Source organism: Neoarius graeffei, chromosome 9 (genome assembly GCF_027579695.1).
Source record: "Neoarius graeffei isolate fNeoGra1 chromosome 9, fNeoGra1.pri, whole genome shotgun sequence".
NCBI classification, from domain to species: Eukaryota; Metazoa; Chordata; class Actinopteri; order Siluriformes; family Ariidae; genus Neoarius; species Neoarius graeffei.
The window spans coordinates 60,057,770-60,076,444 of record NC_083577.1 but is presented as its reverse complement, the minus strand read 5'-3'; the positions used below and the strand labels follow the sequence as shown (position 1 = coordinate 60,076,444).

Below are 18,675 nucleotides of genomic sequence, written 5' to 3'. Positions count from 1 at the left end.
TTGTGCATTAGAAGGGGTGTGCATATGTTTTGCATCAAAGGGTTAATGCCATGTGTTTTCTTTTCCTCACCTTCAGGTCCAGATGAGCCACTTTGCAGGTGTGCAGGTGCTTTAAGGCTTCCACCGTGTCCTTCACGAAGAACGCCACCTTCTCCTCCATCAGCTCATCATGCGCTACCAGGTAATCCAGCAGACGCCCACCCTCCAGTCTGGACAAGAACATAAACATTGTTAAATATAGAAAATAGACATATATACAAAAAAAAATCTACATTTTAGTCTCGGTAAACCCAGAAATGAATACTTCAGAATCTTGAAATATTCGCCCCTTTACCAAATCCCACAATCCACTGCGCGGTTGGGAACTTCTGGTGGCTAGGTCCAGGCTGCTGATAACGATACAAAAACCAATGTTGGGCTCTATAATCAGTTTCGATGTTCAAATATTATTACAGGTTTACATGGTCGCTCAGATTTTTTTTCCAAGATTAATACTGCTCGAAATGATTGCACATTTACAATTTGTCATCAGTGTAAATGTTGTTGGCCAGAGTTATAGTGCTGAGTAGTTGGAACATGTATTTTGTGTAAACAATACAGAGAGTGAAAGGGCTGTATGGGCGATAATTCCATACAGCCCCTTCCTCCCTACTGCCGTGAGACTGTACAACCGGCACCTCACCAAGCACAGCACCAGTCACTCCTCACAATAATGAACAATACTGTCCAGATCCATAGAAACCCCTCTGAACGTATACTGTGTGCACTGACTATCAGCATCAGTACTTTACAGCGAACTGCTAGCTACACATGGTTAAAATGGCTCTTGTGCAATATACCTACTTACTTGTGCAATATTACCTGGGTAATACTGGTAATAATACCTGTGCAATACTTACACGTGCAATTCCATCTTTGTAATACATTTATGTTAACTGTATATCTGCAAACCATTTAATTTATGCAAATTTGTTAATTTTATTATCTCTAAATTTGTAGTTTATTTCTTTTATATCTATTCTTTTTTGTATACTTAGTACTTTTGCACTATTTCTTCACTGCCTTATCTTTTTCTCTTTATATATTTTGCTGCTGTAACAATGTAAATTTCCCCTTGTGGGATAATAAAAGGCTCTCTTATCTTATATAAGGATGATCGATTAAAAGCTTCTGCGCTGAAGAAAAATACCATGGAACCAATAACTCGACATATAAAAGCAATTTAATAACATCACATTTCAGCTTGCATCCGATATTTAAACATCGGACCTGATGACAAATTTACATTGATGACAAATTATAAATGTGCAATCATTTCGAGCAGTATTAATCTTGAAAAAATAATCTGTGAGACTATGTAAGCCTGTAATAATATTTGAACATCCAATATTTGAACATCGAAACTGAGTATATAGCCCAATATTGGTTTTTGTACTGTTATCATCAGCCTGTCGCTGGCCACTAGAAGTTCCCAACCGTGCAGTGGATTGTGTGATATGGTAAAGAGGCGAATAAGCCTATCATATATTAAAATATAAGCCTAAATATCTTATTAAATTGGGCGGCACGGTGGTGTAGTGGTTAGCGCTGTCGCCTCACAGCAAGAAAGTCCGGGTTCGAGCCCCATGGCTGGCGAGGGCCTTTCTGTGTGGAGTTTGCATGTTCTCCCCGTGTCCGCGTGGGTTTCCTCCGGGTGCTCCGGTTTCCCCCACAGTCCAAAGACATGCAGGTTAGGTTAACTGGTGACTCTAAATTGACCGTAGGTGTGAATGTGAGTGTGAATGGTTGTCTGTGTCTATGTGTCAGCCCTGTGATGACCTGGCGACTTGTCCAGGGTGTACCCAGCCTTTCGCCCGTAGTCAGCTGGGATAGGCTCCAGTTTGCCTGCGACCCTGTAGAACAGGATAAAGTGGCTACAGATAATGAGATGAGATCTTATTAAATTGTCATTTTTAAAACAATTTATGATTATTATTATAAATCAAATATTACTCGTCTGTTCTCCAGACAGGCCAATCATTATATAAACAGTTAAAAATACCAGCTCTCATTAGGCCTGAAATAATTTTTTTTTTTAAACAAAGCTTGGTCTGGGTTGCAGACAAGATTAGTCTTAGAAGGAGGAGGAGTGGCTAATTTTATTCTTACAAGTGTCTTCTCTGGCCCCCCCCCCCAAAAAAAAAAATTCCAACCAAAATTACATACCTTTTTTTTTTTGGACAGTGATCTAATACTTTGGTGAAATGAAAAAGTAGTCTCTAAAGGCAGCTGCTATAAACATTTGTCCAAAAATAAATAAATAAATAAATAAATAAATCTTCAGTCTTAATGAGAATGAAAAAATAAAAAACAGTCTAAAACGATCCCATAATGTGAACCACTGTCCAGGTGTGATAAAAACTTCCACGTTCATATAGAAGGCAATCTGAATCTTATTAGTCTTGTGTTTAAAGTTTAACTTTGAGATGAATGCAAATGCATATTTATTTTCTGTTTCCATTTCTGGTTAAGATTACGTTGTGCGCGTTTTGGCGGCCGCTTATCACTGGAGCTTTTCTCTTTTTTGTGTGTTTGTATAGTTCAGAGGTGGACAAAGTACCCAACTTCATTACTTAAAGGGATAGTTCGGGATTTTTGACATGAATCTGTATGGCATCCCCATCAATAGTGTCGTGCAAACACACTGACTTACCCCTGACAGCATCCTGTGAGTCCAGTTCTTGTCCAGTTTTGGTCCAGACGAAAGTAGTCCGGCAAGTTTGTCGGGGTCACGAAAGTAAAACGTTTTTTCGTCTCAAAACAGTATGTGTTCAAAAGAGTGATATATTTGCATCACAAAACCGTTGCCAAATAAAAAGTCAGACCTCGAAATCGCTTGGACCACGAAAAACGTTTTACTTTCGTGACCCCAACAAACTTGCCGGACTACTTTCGTCTGGACCAAAACTGGACTCACAGGATGCTGTCAGGGGTGAGTCAGTGTGTTTGCACGACACTATTGATGGGGATGCCATACAGATTCATGTCAAAAATCCCGAACTATCCCTTTAAGTCAAAGTACAGATCCCACTGGTTAAATGTTACTCCGACACAAGTGAAAGTTGTCCAGTAAAATTTTTACTTAAGTATTGAAGTACTTGCTTTTAAAAATATACTTAAGTATTAAAAGTACATTTTCTGTCAACGCATTGTTGTATTATTGCCACAACGCTTACAAAACCTAACGCTGTTACCAAAGATAGAAATGTGAATTCACAAAATGAACGTATGCTGTGCATCATGGTGGTTTAATGTTAAGCTAGCTAGTCAGTGAAAGTCCACCTGACATGCTAGCAAACTCTTTTCAAACTCAAAATCATATTGGGTAGCTAACGTTACTAGAAAAGAAAGATTTCTATATTCTGTTTATTTGGCAAGATCATGCTAAAACATATTTCTGAAAGGACTTCAGATAAGTTAACGTTATTCATGTTGGCGTAACTCCGTTTTTACATGCTAACTAAGAGTGCCCAAGTTAACTAGCTACGTGTTAACGTTAGCCGTGGACAAGGCTATGGCAACTTGGCGGACAAATCCATAGAAAGTCATTTGACTAACCAGACTGCATAGCTATTGCAACATTATCGCTAGCTCTAAAAGCACAGACAACTTCACCGCAAGCTTTCTCTTGGAATAAAACGTTTATATACCTCAATATGCTTCCGCAGGTCGGATGGCGAGTTTTTGTAGGCCGTGATGTGGTTCGTTTTCAGCAAACAAAGCAAACATTTAAAACTAAATGAATCTTTAATCCTTTCAGAAAACTGAAACATGGGTTCCAGGTATGGCCATGGGTGCGTGCATTCTCCAGAAAAAAACGCCTCCTTCCATTCTGCCATCAACTCATCGAGTTCAAATAATGCTGTTGAGAAATCATTGAACTTGATTTTATACAGTCTATGGACATGATGTGACCCTAGTGATTACTGATAGGCTGGCTCAGTGTCACCTGCGAAAAACCCAATCACGTTTTAGAAAAGAAAACAAAAAATATCCACTTTCAAAGCTGCTTCATAGTAACAAGTAACGAAGACCTTGACAGAAATATAGTGGAGTGAAAAGTACGATATTTGCCTTTCACCTGTAGTGAAGTTAAAGTCATAAGTTTCCAAAAAAAGTAATGCTCAAGTAAAGTACAGATACTCAAAGTGTACTCAAGTACAGTACTCAAGTAAATGTACTCCGTTACTGTCCACCTCTGGTATAGTTTGATGTTTGTTTTTTTGTTTGAGTGTTTTGTCCACTGGTTGTGGCATAGCTCCAGACCCAGTTTTGGGTGACGGTTTTCTTCAGGCCTTGGTGTGCCATGGGTGATGCCTGTGCTCCTCATTATGGACTGCAGTGAGCTTGTTGCTCTTTTAACATCAGGGTTGTCCAGCACTCTGTATGGTGGTGCTTCTGTGCTTGGTGCGGTGTTCCAAGCAATGTTGCCTGGTGGCATCGTGTTGGCTGTGCAGGTGGTTTGGGACGTACCAGCGCTCTGTGCGGTGGTGCTTCTGTGCTCGCTTTGTGGATCCATGGTGCAGTGTTCCGAGCGACATTGCCCAGCGGCGTTGCGGTGGCTGTGCAGGCAGTGTGGGATTCATCTTCGTGCACCTGGTGGGACTATGGTAGCTACGCCATTGGAATTACATCCTGACACTCTTTTGGTGGACTCCCCCCCCCCCCCAATTGTAAAGCGACCTTGGGTGTGAGAAAGGCGCTATATAAATTGAACTAATTGTTATAATAAATATTCTTCTATATGACCCAGATCACCTTGAAGACCTAATTCCATGTGAATAGGACACAAGTCAGACTTACAGCTCTAAGACGAGTATGTAGGCTGTGGGTGACTCATAAGTGTCGGTCAGAGCCACCAGCTGAGGATGCTGTACATGTTTCAGGATATCGGCCTCATGAGCCACTTGCTCTTTCTTCTGCATCTTCTTGTTGACGAACTTCACCGCTACCTCCTTCTTAGTGGCCTTGTGCAGACATTTCCTCACCACTGAGAAGCGGCCCCTGCAAGTCAGAGAGAAAGACAGTACATGAGTGAAAGTGCATGGTTTTGTTTTTCAAACATGGATTACCAAGCACATTGTAAACAACAACATCATTTACCTTCCAATTTCACAGATTTCTGTAAATGCTGATTCAAAGTTGTCTTTCCACTGGATTCCAGTTCCATCATATGTTGACGCTTAAGACAAATATAATTATTAGAATGTTTGAATTTAAAGAGATAAGTTTGCACTGTCAATACAGTCTGTCTGATAAGTGTGTGTGCTGCATTTACCACAGCTGGGTAGAGTGATCATGTTGGAGGGCTCACTGGGGGGACTGATGCCCCAGGGGTTGCTGGCTCTAACTCGGAACTGGTAATGCCCACCTGGGATCAGATCCTCGATCTTCACACACACATCAGTTGTAGCGCGGACTGACTGTTGCCATATCAGGGAGTCTGCAGATTAACATTCATAAGTATTTGTACACTTGTCAAAATAGGTGCAATTTCCAATATATTTATTCATGCTAAATCAATCATAAATTGTTCATTGTTTAAAATTTAGACCCTCGTTGGAGAACAGTTCTGTCAGAACAGGAGGTAAAGCAATGCAATGTAGAACTTAATTATGTGTTTAATAATGAAGTGTTTCACCATCAGAGGTGTGGTATTGATCTTGAGGTCTTGGGTGTCAACAGACTCTTGATTAAAGAAATTCTGTTTTGATCTGAGCCTCAGGCAACCATACTTTTTTGAAGCAAGCCAGATGTAATAACCTTCTTTGGCCACTAGTCTGCGCTCATAACTCATGTTAAATTTAAATCATGCAAAATTAGTAAATTCTAAAATGGAACTAGTTTTGAAGTATAAACTTAAATTGTGTACTTTCTCAAAACTACATGCATAAAGCTAATTTCTAAAATCATCACGAGTTTGTCTTAAATCATCTTGCTTTCCACATACATGGGTATAACCGGCTTGTAATACTCGAATCTAGGACTCGGACTCGAGTCTGACTCGTGCCCTAATTTTAAGGACTCGTGACTCAGCTTGGACTTGAGCACTGATGACTCAGACTTGTACATTAACTGCATTCGGACTTGTAAATTGGAGACGAGGACTCAGATTTTTTTCTTTATTTTTGCAACATGCCATAATTATTTGGCATAAGATATTTATAGCGACATTAGTTTTTATACTAATTTCTTGCAAGTGTCTCACACCTGCGCGCCTTGGTGTGTGCATCTGATAGACTCTCGGGCACGCTCTGGACAACGCACACGCCAAGCGAACTCTCACGCGTACGCTGTAAACAACTCACACGTGCACAGGATTAAGGCGCAATCAGCACGCCGATATAAAAACTGAAAACGCACTTACTCTGCGAAGTATTGAGTTGTGTTGCTGACACATTACCGAGCCTTATTTCCTTGTTTGATTTCCTGTTTCTTGTCTTTGATTCTCCCGAGTCTATGATAGACTGCTTTTGCCTTGCTCGACTTATTGTCCGTTTCACTGTTTTACAATTTTGCCTGCCATTCTGGATTGCTTACCTGTCTTCACTTGTATTAATAAACACACCTTCTGCACTTACATCCGTCTCCCAACCATCTTGGAGAGAATACTTTGCACTCCCTGACAAAGAGAATGCACGTTCACCTGTTCATACGTCATGTTCAGGAACAAACTAATGTTAATGGGGCTAAAACAGCCACCGTCAAATGGTGTGGTTGGAGTGTTGTTCTCGGACTCAACTCGGATCAATAGTGGACTTGAAATTTTCTTTAATGACTTGGACTTGACTCAGACTTGAACAATGAGGACTCGAGACTGGACTTGGACTCGAGGTTTAGTGACTCGACAACACTGAGGTAGAACACTGTAGCTAATGCATAATAGACAAAGAAGACGACGAAGCCTTTGTCACATACATTATATCCATTAGAGCATAGTGAAATTATTTTCTTCACATATCCCAGGTTGTTAGGAGGTTGAGGGGGGAGGGGGTGGTCAGAATGCAGGCTCAGCCATGATACGGTGCCCCTGGAACATAGATAGGCCCAACAGTTGGGGCTTGAACCCCCTGATCATTACATTACATTAATGTCTTATCCAGAGCGACATACAACATACCCAGAGCAGCCTGGGGAGCAGGTGGGGGTTAGGTGCTTTGTTCAGCCATTCCTGCTGGTCCAGGGAATCGAACTGGTAACCTTTTGATCCCAAAGCTGCTTCTCTAAACATTAGGCCATGGTTATTGGTCACATATAGGCCATGGCCATGGATCCGTAACCCAGAGCCTTAACCGCTGATCCACCACTATATCGCATCTACTAAATGCTGTGTCTGGTGTTCTTAGAGTTCATAGTTGCTTTAATCATTATTAAGCCTTGAATTTGGCAGACGATACCACATGGTTGACGTATGCTTCGAAAGAAGAATTTGAGTAAGTTATTTTTCCTCAATGAACACGTTTGTGTATTCATAAGGACTATTGTAGCAGATGTAATTAGTATTTAACCATTAAACTTTTTCATAGTAAACCTCCCAATCCTGTACAGGACACTCCCATGAAAAACAATTAATTATTTCAATTTCAGTGTAATACAACCAAACACTTAGCTAAATACAATCATTAATGATTCACAAATATCTGAAAATTGCATAGTCATACCTATCCGACCATTTTCACAAATTATTTCTTAAATGTTGATTCATTTACAATCCAGCAAACATCATAGTAAGCTAAGATGTCTATTGAGCTTGCAACTGTTGCTACTGCAGTGGTACTTTCAGGAAATTGAATATATGGACTTTTTTTTTTTTAAATAGTCACAATCTCAACTCATAAAAACAATTAATGTTAGGTCAAAATCAGTCTCACTTTTAAGAATTCATACAAATTTTTAACATCGGGTTGATAATCTGCATTTATTATAAATAGTAATATAATAATAAACAAGATCAACTGTGAGCTCACTTACACATCCCCCAGGTCTCACTTATATCAGAATGCAAGCAATCGAAGGAATAGGACACTTCTTATGAATGTTGACGTCAACAAATAATTAACCCTGAAACAAGTAAGTAAAGAGCAGTGTTCTCCCCAGGGGTTTCAAATAGCATCCTGATAAACTGTTAATTTTGAAAGAGCATTTTGCTTCTTGAAATAGCGTCAAAATCCACCCTGTATATTTCGTAAATACATTCGGTCAGTAAACAGGAAGTTGATGTACAACAGACCTGAAAACGGTGTACGTAGTATAGAACCCCAAGCTGAAGCTCAGTACCAAACATCAAGCAGTTGTGATTTGTAGTTGGTGAGAAAAGTGTTATGAAAATTCTGTAAATCCACACTACATGTTTCATAAATACATTAAGTCAGTAAACAGGAAGTCGATGTGTGACAGACCTGAAAACGGTATACATAGTCTAGAACCCCAAGCTGAAGCTCGGTACCAAACATCAAGCAGGTGTGATTTGTAGTTGCTGAGAAAAGTGTTACGAAAATTTTGTAAATCCACGCTATAGGTTTCATAAATACATTCAGTCAGTAAACAGGAAGTTGATGTACAACAGACCTGAAAATGGTATACACGGTATAGAACCCCAAGCTGAAGCTCGGTACCAAACATCAAGCAGGTGTGATTTGTAGTTGCTGAGAAAAGTGTTACGAAAATTTTGTAAATCCACGCTATAGGTTTCATAAATACATTCAGTCAGTAAACAGGAAGTTGATGTACAACAGACCTGAAAATGGTATACACGGTATAGAACCCCAAGCTGAAGCTCGGTACCAAATATCAAGCAGGTGTGATTTGTAGTTGCTGAGAAAAGTGTTACGAAAATTTTGTAAATCCACGCTATATGTTTCATAAATACATTCAGTCGGTAAACAGGAAGTTGATGTGCGACTGACCTGAAAACAGTATACAGTACATGGTATAGAACACCAAGCTGAAGTTTGGTACCAAGTGGCTATGATTTGTGGTTGCTGAGAAAAAGGGTGTTTCGGATGGATGGAGATATGGATGGATGGATGGATGGACGGACAGAGGTAAACTAGTATACTTTTTTTTTTAAAGTATTACAAAATGTCAAAAGTTTGAAAGGGTATTGGTTTGGTTCAGTCCCTTCATCATGTCGTAATAATCGTCAGCTGTGCTCTTTACCCATATGCACAGCAACAAGTGGGAAACATACAGAAATGCAGACATTACCCTCTTGCCTGTACTCCACGGTGTAATTGGTTATGGCACAATTTCCCAAGCTAGCAGGTGGAAGCCAGTGCACCACCACTGCTGTACTGCTGGCCTCCTGAGCGACAGGCCGAGCTGGGGGTGCTGGGACACCTTCACATGAGCAGAGATACAGAAAACTTCAATTAGACAAATGTTTCTCACTGTTCCCCCATCCTTTACTAACAAGCCCAAAAGACAAAAAATGTGAATGACTCCCTTTTCAAAATTTTTACCAGCACAACAGTTGAACTTGAGAAAATAGATGGGTCCCTTTCTCACATTATCCTACATGAAGTGTAAATGAAAATAAATAACTCATCACGCGGCCGGGTATCTCCCTGTTCCACATTACCTTGTACTTTAATTGAAGCAGAGGATGAAGCTGTGCCATGGTCATTAGTGGCAATGCAGGTGTAGATGCCCGTGTCCTGTGGCATCAGATTACAGATCTTTAACAGAATGTCACCCGTTTCCCTGAGGGGGAAAAACAAGACACAATAGATTCAGAACTGTCCAAAAATTTTTTGTTTTTTCCTAGTCTACAAACTGTAAACATGTTTTGATAAGCACAACAAGAAATACAGTACTGTGCAAAAGTATTCGGCACCCCTTTTTTTCATACAAACTTTGTTATAGATTTCTATTTTATGACTTGTACATTATCGAGTCAGTAAAAAAACATTTTCAAGTTCCAAACGTTCATTTTCCAGCACAAAATTAAATGTTACAGGAAAAAAAAATGTATGTATCTGAGCAGCATATTCCATAAGAGACTACTTTTCAGATTAAAAAAAGAAAACATAATGAAGGCTCTTGGGTTTTTGTGCAAAATTAAGACGCAAGTGTGACAAAGTGTCCAGAAGAACTGGGGCTGGCTCTGTAAGATGCTCAGTAAAACCTACAGCTCATTTCCTTATAAAACTGCACTCACTGGACCCCAGACTACTTTTTTTTTTTTAAAGCAAAGTGTCGTCTCACACCAAATATTGACTTTGTTTCATTTATGATGATTTACTGCCGTTTATAATACAGGGTGTTTAAAAAAAAAAAGCGATATTATTCGAGATGTAAATATCCCAGAAACTACATAGTCTAGGCAAATGAAACTGAACAGGTTTAATGTTGAGCAATATAAGCTTTATTCCTCAAAATTTGAATGAGAAATTCAAAAAAGGTATGTGGATTCCATGAACGATTTCACAAATTTTCAATATTCGCACCGCCTGAGACACAGACACACACAGACAGCCTTCCTCTCTGAACTTTTTGTGCCGTGTCTAAATCTGCATTGCAGTTGGTGCATTTTTAGAGAATTCTCTCATAAATGCACACTGCACAGTCTTGTTCGACTGTGTTCGAGCGTACTCCAACACACAAAACGCCTTTTCTTTTCCAGTGAATGGCATTTCTATACCTAAAAAGATAATGACAAAAAACATTAAACATAAAATTTTGACCGGTTTCCACACATGCTGTTAAAATTTGAGGTCAATTGAACAAGAACTGGCAAAGTTATTAGATTGTCATTATCTCATCTCATTATCTCTAGCCGCTTTATCCTTTTACAGGGTCGCAGGCAAGCTGGAGCCTATCCCAGCTGACTACGGGCGAAAGGCGGGGTACACCCTGGACAAGTCGCCAGGTCATCACAGGGCTGACACATAGACACAGACAACCATTCACACTCACATTCACACCTACGGTCAATTTAGAGTCACCAGTTAACCTAACCTTTGGACACAGTCTTTGGACTGTGGGGGAAACCGGAGCACCCGGAGGAAACCCACGCGGACACGGGGAGAACATGCAAACTCCACACAGAGAGGCCCTCGCCGGCCCCGGGGCTCAAACCCAGGACCTTCTTGCTGTGAGGCGACAGCGCTAACCACTACACCACCGTGCCGCCCGTTATTAGATTGTAAAATATCAAATTTTTTGAAAACACCTTGTATTTTTTAATGTTGAAACATTTCATTTCATTATTTTTAAGCCACTTTTGATCTACAGCATTTCTTTACATGTGCCTAAGACTTTTGCCCAGTAGTGTATATCGCTGAATGCAAAAAAAAAGTGAGAAGAGGTAACGCACTGCTTATAAGCTACTATAGACCAAAGAAAAATTATTTGACTATCAATTTCTCAATGGCTAGTACCACTTTAAATTCGAGACTATAATTAGTATTAAACTTTTATTTGAAGAATTCAAAGGGCTCTTTATTGGACCAACAGTACATGGTGTCCCAACAGTCCAGTATCATAGATAGGGTTAATGCATATTTTCTATTCTACTCATAGAAAATCCAAATCAAAGAGGACATATTGAGCACATTCTGTAAATAAAGGCTTTAGTTTTTCTACTTTTTTATTTTTCTCCTATCGTCGCTGTCAGGTCAAAACCTGCTATGTGACATTTTTCCTTTTTTACAGGAGACGTAAAAAACTGAATAAAACTCTGAAATAACAAGCTGAGAAGCCAGCAAAAGTTTACTTGTTCTATTATTAGCTTTTCTAATTAGCATAAATGGAAGCACGAGGTCAAAATTGACCAATCAGCATAGAGAACCCAATTTGACCTAAATTGTCACATAGCAGGTTTTGAACTGACAGCGACGCTATGCTGTTGGAGTTATGACATGCATTGTATAATAAAGTAACTAGGGTGTAGAAGTCATTTTGATTAAAAAAAACAAAAAGATGCAGTAATTAGTGAGCTGTGAGGATTTTCAGCCCAAGTTCCTCAAGAGTTTACTCCTCTACTCAGCTGTATTTACCGGATGTTGATGGTGAAGTGGTTGTTGTTCACTACTAGACTCTGGTCTGGACCCTTTAGAGTGATCGTAGGTTTGGGCCGACCACAAACTTTACAACACAAGACAACAGTTTCTCCCAGAGCACACGCCACATCCGCCAGAGGGATCAGGAACTCAGGAGCAACTTCACAGCACATACACAAAATACAGTAATGAGTACACACATCCTCGACACGGACAATTTCTGTAATCAATGCATTAAAAAAAAAAATAACCAAAGATCAACTGTGAGCTACTGCTCACTTGCATATCCCCCCGCTCTCGCTTATATCAGAATGCAAGCAATTGAAGGAATAGGACACTTATTATGAATGTTGACTTCAACAAATAATGAACCCTGAAACAAGTAAGTAAAGAGCAGTGTTCTCCCCAGGGATTTCAAACAGCACCCTGGTAAACTGTCATTTTGAAAGAGCATTTTGCTTCTTGAAAGTGTCAAAATCCACCTTATATGTTTCGTAAATACATTCAGTCGGTAAACTGAATATCGATGTGCAACAGACCTGAAATTGGTACACACGGTATAGAACCCCAAGCTTCAGCTTGGTACTAAATATCAAGCAGGTGTGATTTGTAGTTGCTGAGAAAAATATTATGAAAATTTTGTAAGTCCACACTATATGTTTCATAAATACATTTAGTTGGTAAACAGGAAGTCGATGTGCAACAGACCTGAAATCGGTACACACGGTATAGAACCCCAAGCTTCAGCTTGGTACCAAATATCAAACAGTTGTGATTTGTAGTCGCTGAGAAAAGTGTTAGGAAAATTTTGTAAATCCATCTTGTGCGTTTCATAAATACATTCAGTCAGTAAACAGGAAGTTGATGTGCGACAGACCTGAAAACGGTACACATGGTATAGACCACCAAGCTGAAGTTTGGTACCAAGTGGCTATGATTTGTGGTTGCTGAGAAAAAGGGTGTTCCAGACAGACAGAGATATGGATGGACAGACAGAGCTAAACCCCCCTCCTTCGGAGCAGGGGTATAATTAATCATGCACTTACAGAAACAAAGAAACACACATCAATCTTTGCTATGACATGACTATGCCTTGCAACATGCAAAAATATACTAATTTCAACAAAATAAAGTGACCTCACATATACAGTCACAGACTTCAAGCATACACAATCTTACCTTCTTGAATGAAATTGGGATTCAACAACTGTGAAGTAGAAAAATCAGTGTCAGGATGGAATAATAATTAACCTTTGAAAATTTCCACAAAGCGAGAGTGAACAATCACGCCACGAAAACTGCAGGAAGAGAGAAATAAAAGGAGCAAAGCTCATCCCTAAACAGGTTTACCTCAGTGTATTTATTTGGAGTTTACATATCCAGTATCTTACCACTGTGTTGGGGACATTTATCATTTCTACTATAGACAGTAAAATATTTTTCTCTTTAGAACTGGAATCAGGTTTCTGTTTTGCTTGTAGCTCAGTCAAAGTGTTGATTAGGCTTACTGTTTACTGTTTAAGATGGCTCCTTAAACAGTATGATCTTTGCATCAAGGTATGCCATTTTAATGAAATACATTTATATTTTCTTCAAGAATTTTATAGGCAGAAAAACCCAATTTTTCCAATTTTTTTTTTTTTTTTGTAGAATTCATTCGTCCCCAGAGACACCTGATGTTTTTTCCCCACAGCACCACATTATTCACTCAGGATACTACAAGTACTATGATAGCAAATAATGTCAATTATTCTATCCATGTTCACTGGATATGATCAATCGTGCGCTCTGATTGGCTACTCTACTACTAGGATATCAGCTCATATACCGTGAGTAGAGAAAAACAAAATGGCGACGCGTGTTGCTGAACCAACCGAGGAGGAAATAAAAACTCTACTCGAAGACAAAACCCCCCAAAATCCAAAAAAAAGCAACAAAATATGAAATAAAAGTATTTGATGGAAAGAATGTATCTTTATTTTTCAAGAATTATTATTATAGCATTTTTCACAAATTGCTGCTGTTATTTTGCCGGTGTGTTTACATTCTAAGTGGAAATTATTTTGTCGGATGTTTTGCATAAAAGTTTTTATTTATTGAATTTGCAAAAAAAAAAAATGTTCAGTTTCTCAAAATCCAGTGAATGTGGACAGAATAAAACAGTTATTCCACTCAATCTCGTCATACATGCCTTATTGCTGGGTTTCAGTCACGTGACTTTTCTTAGCGGTTTTACTGGAAATGAAATAGCTGGTGGTCTAAACGGCTGCTATAGTGCAAACAACTAGCGATAACTTATCAGAGTATGCTGGTAATCTAGAAGTCACTACTCGCTTTAGATATTATTCAGAAGATCGCTATGTGCAATGGAATCGACCCCTACAGTCTGGGAAAGAAGGATTTGTCATACGATCTCGAAAACGACCCTTCAGTTGGGTTCCTTGACATCTCGAACTATCTGGTGTTGCAGACGTCCTTCTACACCGCAAAACAGATGAAAGTGTGGAAGAGTATGGAGGCTTACAACTTTTTTGTATGTGGCTGGGTAAAGGATCTCAGTATCAAGTCGCTGCCAAATGAATCCTGTATTGTTTTTGCCCGTGAAAGTTTTTTTTTTTTTTGAAGCTTTTCATTTGCATCTTTACAACGAAGCACTGCAAGTTGAAGCGTAAACAAACAACAGTTCGCTTGATTCTCACTTGTGTTGGCTCTTATCTCTCAGGTAAATCATTCACAAAGATCATCAGAAACCCCTTTAAAGACCTGGATATTAGTTCAAGAAGACGGAGAAGTGATCACGGCGCATTGTAACTGTATGGCTGGGTAAGAATTTTGCTGCGACCTTCATGCATATGGACTTTGTGAGGAGTAAACAAAGAAACAGCTGGGGACTTTATCATTTCATGACTAAAAAGAGTACTGTAAAATAACGACATATAGCAAGAAAAGTACTTGGAAAACACTAAGGACATAGCTGAGAGGGATATACAAACCTTTCACCAAGTGATCACTGCAAACTCGAGCATGCTTTGACTCGGCTCCCTTCGGTTTCAGCAAGAGGTTCAAAAGCCACCTTTCTCGGCGTCTTTTTGTGAAATCCTGTGTTCGTTCACCCTTTTTATTAGTTCACGGGGAACCTTGAAGAAACTTTTATCAGTTTCACGGTTTGATCGATTCGAACAACTTAAAACAACGCAAGCGTACGGCATTTTTCATGAAGCAATGCACCTTCTTCATACAAACGCTTTGTCAACTGAGCTTTGGTAGCCCACCAACAAAAGTTTTGAATAACTAATGAAGTGGATGTGACGTCACATGAATCCCAGCAATAGCCACTATCAGCTCATGTACCACTCGATTTTGTGGAATAATTGTGAATTATAAGTGCACCGAGTGATTATTTTTTCTCTTTGACAGTCATACTGTAATATTAGTTTTAATTTCTCATACTTTCTAGAATATGATTATCCTCGTAAATTTCACATACAATGAATCTTTTCTGTATTAAACACAGACTAAATCTAGGGCTGCATGCATTAACGTGCACGGTGATGGCTCTACCTCCATGCTAGTTTTGGGGTCTAGTTCATCCTCACATTCTGATTCCTCGGAGCTGTGAGACTCCTGTCGTTCAGACCGGAGAGAGAGAAAGCAATGTTAGAAAGCTCAGAAGCATCACTGTTTCTCACTGGATATACAGCCTACGATTTACTGGAATTGTAGGACCTCCTTTGCTCTGGAAATTAGTCTTTCTAACAAGCAAAATATACAGTATTTGGTCATTTTGTTAAGATATTATTTGAAAAGAAAGCTCATGTGCAACATAAATACAAACATTTTGAGATTAACTCCATTTGGAAAACCTAGTGATTAAAATCAAACCATTTACATGCTAGTGACTGCCATGCATGAATCCTTCAGAATTCAGGCAATACTTGCACCTTCAGCAAAGCAGCACAAACACACCCTCTTACTCACTTTTACAGTGACCTTGGTGCTGAGAATGTCCTTAGGCTTACGTAGTCCATTCTCAAGCTTTGAGTCACCTTTTCCCCCACCACTGTCCTTCTCAGCACGCTTACGGGCACGGAGCGTGTTCCACGAAAGAGACTTCCTGTTATATTGAAACACGACCCAGTCAAAGCTGAAGCTTTTTTTATAATGAGAAGATAGGGGAAAGGTAAAATACGACTGCTGAAAACTAAAAACTTGTCGAGAAACAAAGAAAAACAAGGACGACGAGAATCAATACTGAAACTCAGCTGTCATTTTCTTACACCATGGTGGATACACAGTTTGTGAAGAAGCAGCAGATTTTTTTAAGCCCATGCAAATCAAGTTCAATTTAGCCAAGAAGTTCACCAAACAAAAAGTTTTGCTGCATCGCACACAAACATTAACTGTCAAGGACTAATGTGGTTAGTACAAACAGAAAATTAAGTAAACTACACACTACAGGATTAAATAATGAGGAACTAAAATGGATAAATTAAAATAAAAAGTACAAAAATTCTATTTTAACCTAATATATGGGAATTTAAAGGATCTTAAGTTACTCAAGATTTAAAACATTACTTTTGCACTTTAAGAGCAATACTGTAATTTTAATGTACACAATATTATCAGCAGTATGAACTTAATACGGTTCATGAAACTTATTTACTATCAAAAATAAAAATCAACTGACTTCATCTTAGTTCATGCCCATGTCAAAATTTATTTTACATTTTTAAAATAATACATTTAAAACTATTCTTGAACTACAATGCTGAACATTGTGACCATCATCGTATTGCACCAACCTGACTTTTTTAGTATGGTTTCTCTTAAATAGTGCAAAAGACTTTTTACAGGAATGTACTGAAAAAAACGTAAACAACAACAAAAGATATTTACAGTAAACAACCAACATATTTGATTAAGGACAAAAGCAAATAAAATTGAACTTAACATTTCAAAAATAAGATTAAAACAACATAATCTGTACAAAATTGCCATAGACAATAACAGAAATTTTCTCCATCAGGAGAAACTAAGAGTCCATCAGATGGCCTATTTTTTTTTTTTTTTTATCTTTTAAACATTTAACACACACACACAAACACACAAAAAACAAAGAAACAACAAAAACGTGGTGTTAGAAACAGAAATAAGAGTCCAGACGGGTCAGTCTCCACACTGATGTAAGATTCCTTGAAAAATCTTCAGTCTAAACCAAAGAAAGGGATCTGTGTAGTTCAGTCAGTAAATCAGTTTTTACGTGATCACAAAAAAAAAAAAAAACCAAGAAGAAAATTAAACATCTCTCCATGGAAAAAAGGTCCAACACATCCAGGTTAGTTCCAACAAAAAGGGAGGGGTTTTCAAACACAGGGGGTGGAGTCTTGGTTTAATCATCCAATCAGAGTTCCAGTTAAGTGTTGCTTGCCACTTACTTGATGCTGGAATGAGCAGCAGTGTCTATGATGGTTTTAGGGGGAGGGCCGAGGACATTCCCTGGAACCCAGCCCTCAGCAGCGGGGGATTGGCTGTTGGCAGGTCGGTACACCAGGAACATGTTCTGCTGATTGGTGGCCAGCACCTGTACCATCTCACCGTGTGTGACGCAGATCTCATTCTCCTTCAGTGCGCTATAGTCCTGAGTCACCATCATGGAGGAGGACATGCCATTACAGCCAAGTCCATCATGCTGGTGTGGGGGGAGAGACGGGGGGCAGAGAGAGAGAGAGAGAGAGAGAGAGAGAGACACAGGACAGACAGAGCAGAGGTATAGAGATGAAGAGGATGGAAGGAGACCAAGCACAGGGAGCCAGAGGGATAGTGCATATAGATAGAGAGATCAGAGAAAGGGAGCAGAGTGTTAGCAGGGGGGGGAGAAAGACAGACAGAGAGAGAGAGAGGAGGACAGGGGAAGAGAGAGAGAGAGAGACAGACAGAGGGGGACAGGGGAAGAGAGACAGACAGACAGAGGGGGACGGGGGAGAGAGACAGAGAGAGAGCAAGGAGGACAGGGGAAGAGAGAGACAGACAGACAGACAGACAGACAGAGAGGGGGATGGGGAAGAGAGAGAGAGAGAGCGAGGAGGACAGGGAAAGAGAGAGACAGAGAGAGAGGGACGGGAGAGAGAGAGAGAGGGACGGGAGAGAGAGAGAGGGAGGGGGGACAGGGGAAGAGAGAGAATGCAGAGGCATGGAGATAACAGAAGCGGATGGAAGGAGACAGAGCACAGGGAGCCAGAGAGATGGTGCGCATTGATAGAGAGACCAGAGAAAGGAAGCAGAGTGTGTTAGGAAGAGAAAGAGAGAGAGACAGAGCAGAGAGGGAGAGACAGATACAATATGCATCATGAAAAATCTCAATTTATAATTCTATTATAAATCATTATACTATAAATTCTATTATAAATCATTATACTGCATCTCGTATAATACAAATAATTAATAAATTAAAACTAGGCTAAGGAGCAGCACTTGTTTGGAGGAAGATATCGACTCTCATATCTGTATTTGTTCTTATAAAACCATCAAACACTCCCTCAGACCCCCTGTGGAGCCGAAGCAAACTGGGCCAGTAAACAGGCTAATAATATCCTACTTCTAGAGCAACACAGCTCTCAGTTCTGCTGGGGTCAGC

The 18,675-nt window shown here is 39.5% G+C and overlaps 1 protein-coding gene across 2 annotated transcripts in view; it reads right to left on the bottom strand.

Annotated features, from left to right (window-relative positions):
- The window catches only part of kalrna (kalirin RhoGEF kinase a), a 408,274-nt gene that overhangs the window by 4,207 nt on the left and 385,392 nt on the right, over positions 1-18,675 (bottom strand). Inside the window, exons 48-58 of one of the 2 annotated variants that reach the window (XM_060929989.1) lie at positions 17,477-17,730; positions 16,020-16,155; positions 15,603-15,665; positions 13,221-13,248; positions 12,039-12,201; positions 9,620-9,741; positions 9,247-9,378; positions 5,318-5,482; positions 5,143-5,221; positions 4,843-5,043; positions 71-209 (exon numbers count right to left, since the gene is read on the bottom strand). In XM_060929989.1, the coding sequence (XP_060785972.1) occupies positions 71-209; positions 4,843-5,043; positions 5,143-5,221; positions 5,318-5,482; positions 9,247-9,378; positions 9,620-9,741; positions 12,039-12,201; positions 13,221-13,248; positions 15,603-15,665; positions 16,020-16,155; positions 17,477-17,730 (1,482 nt within the window). Of the gene's footprint in view, positions 1-70; positions 210-4,842; positions 5,044-5,142; positions 5,222-5,317; positions 5,483-9,246; positions 9,379-9,619; positions 9,742-12,038; positions 12,202-13,220; positions 13,249-15,602; positions 15,666-16,019; positions 16,156-16,738; positions 17,731-18,675 lie in introns of those variants that run through there. The other variant, XM_060929988.1, reaches the window with a different exon arrangement.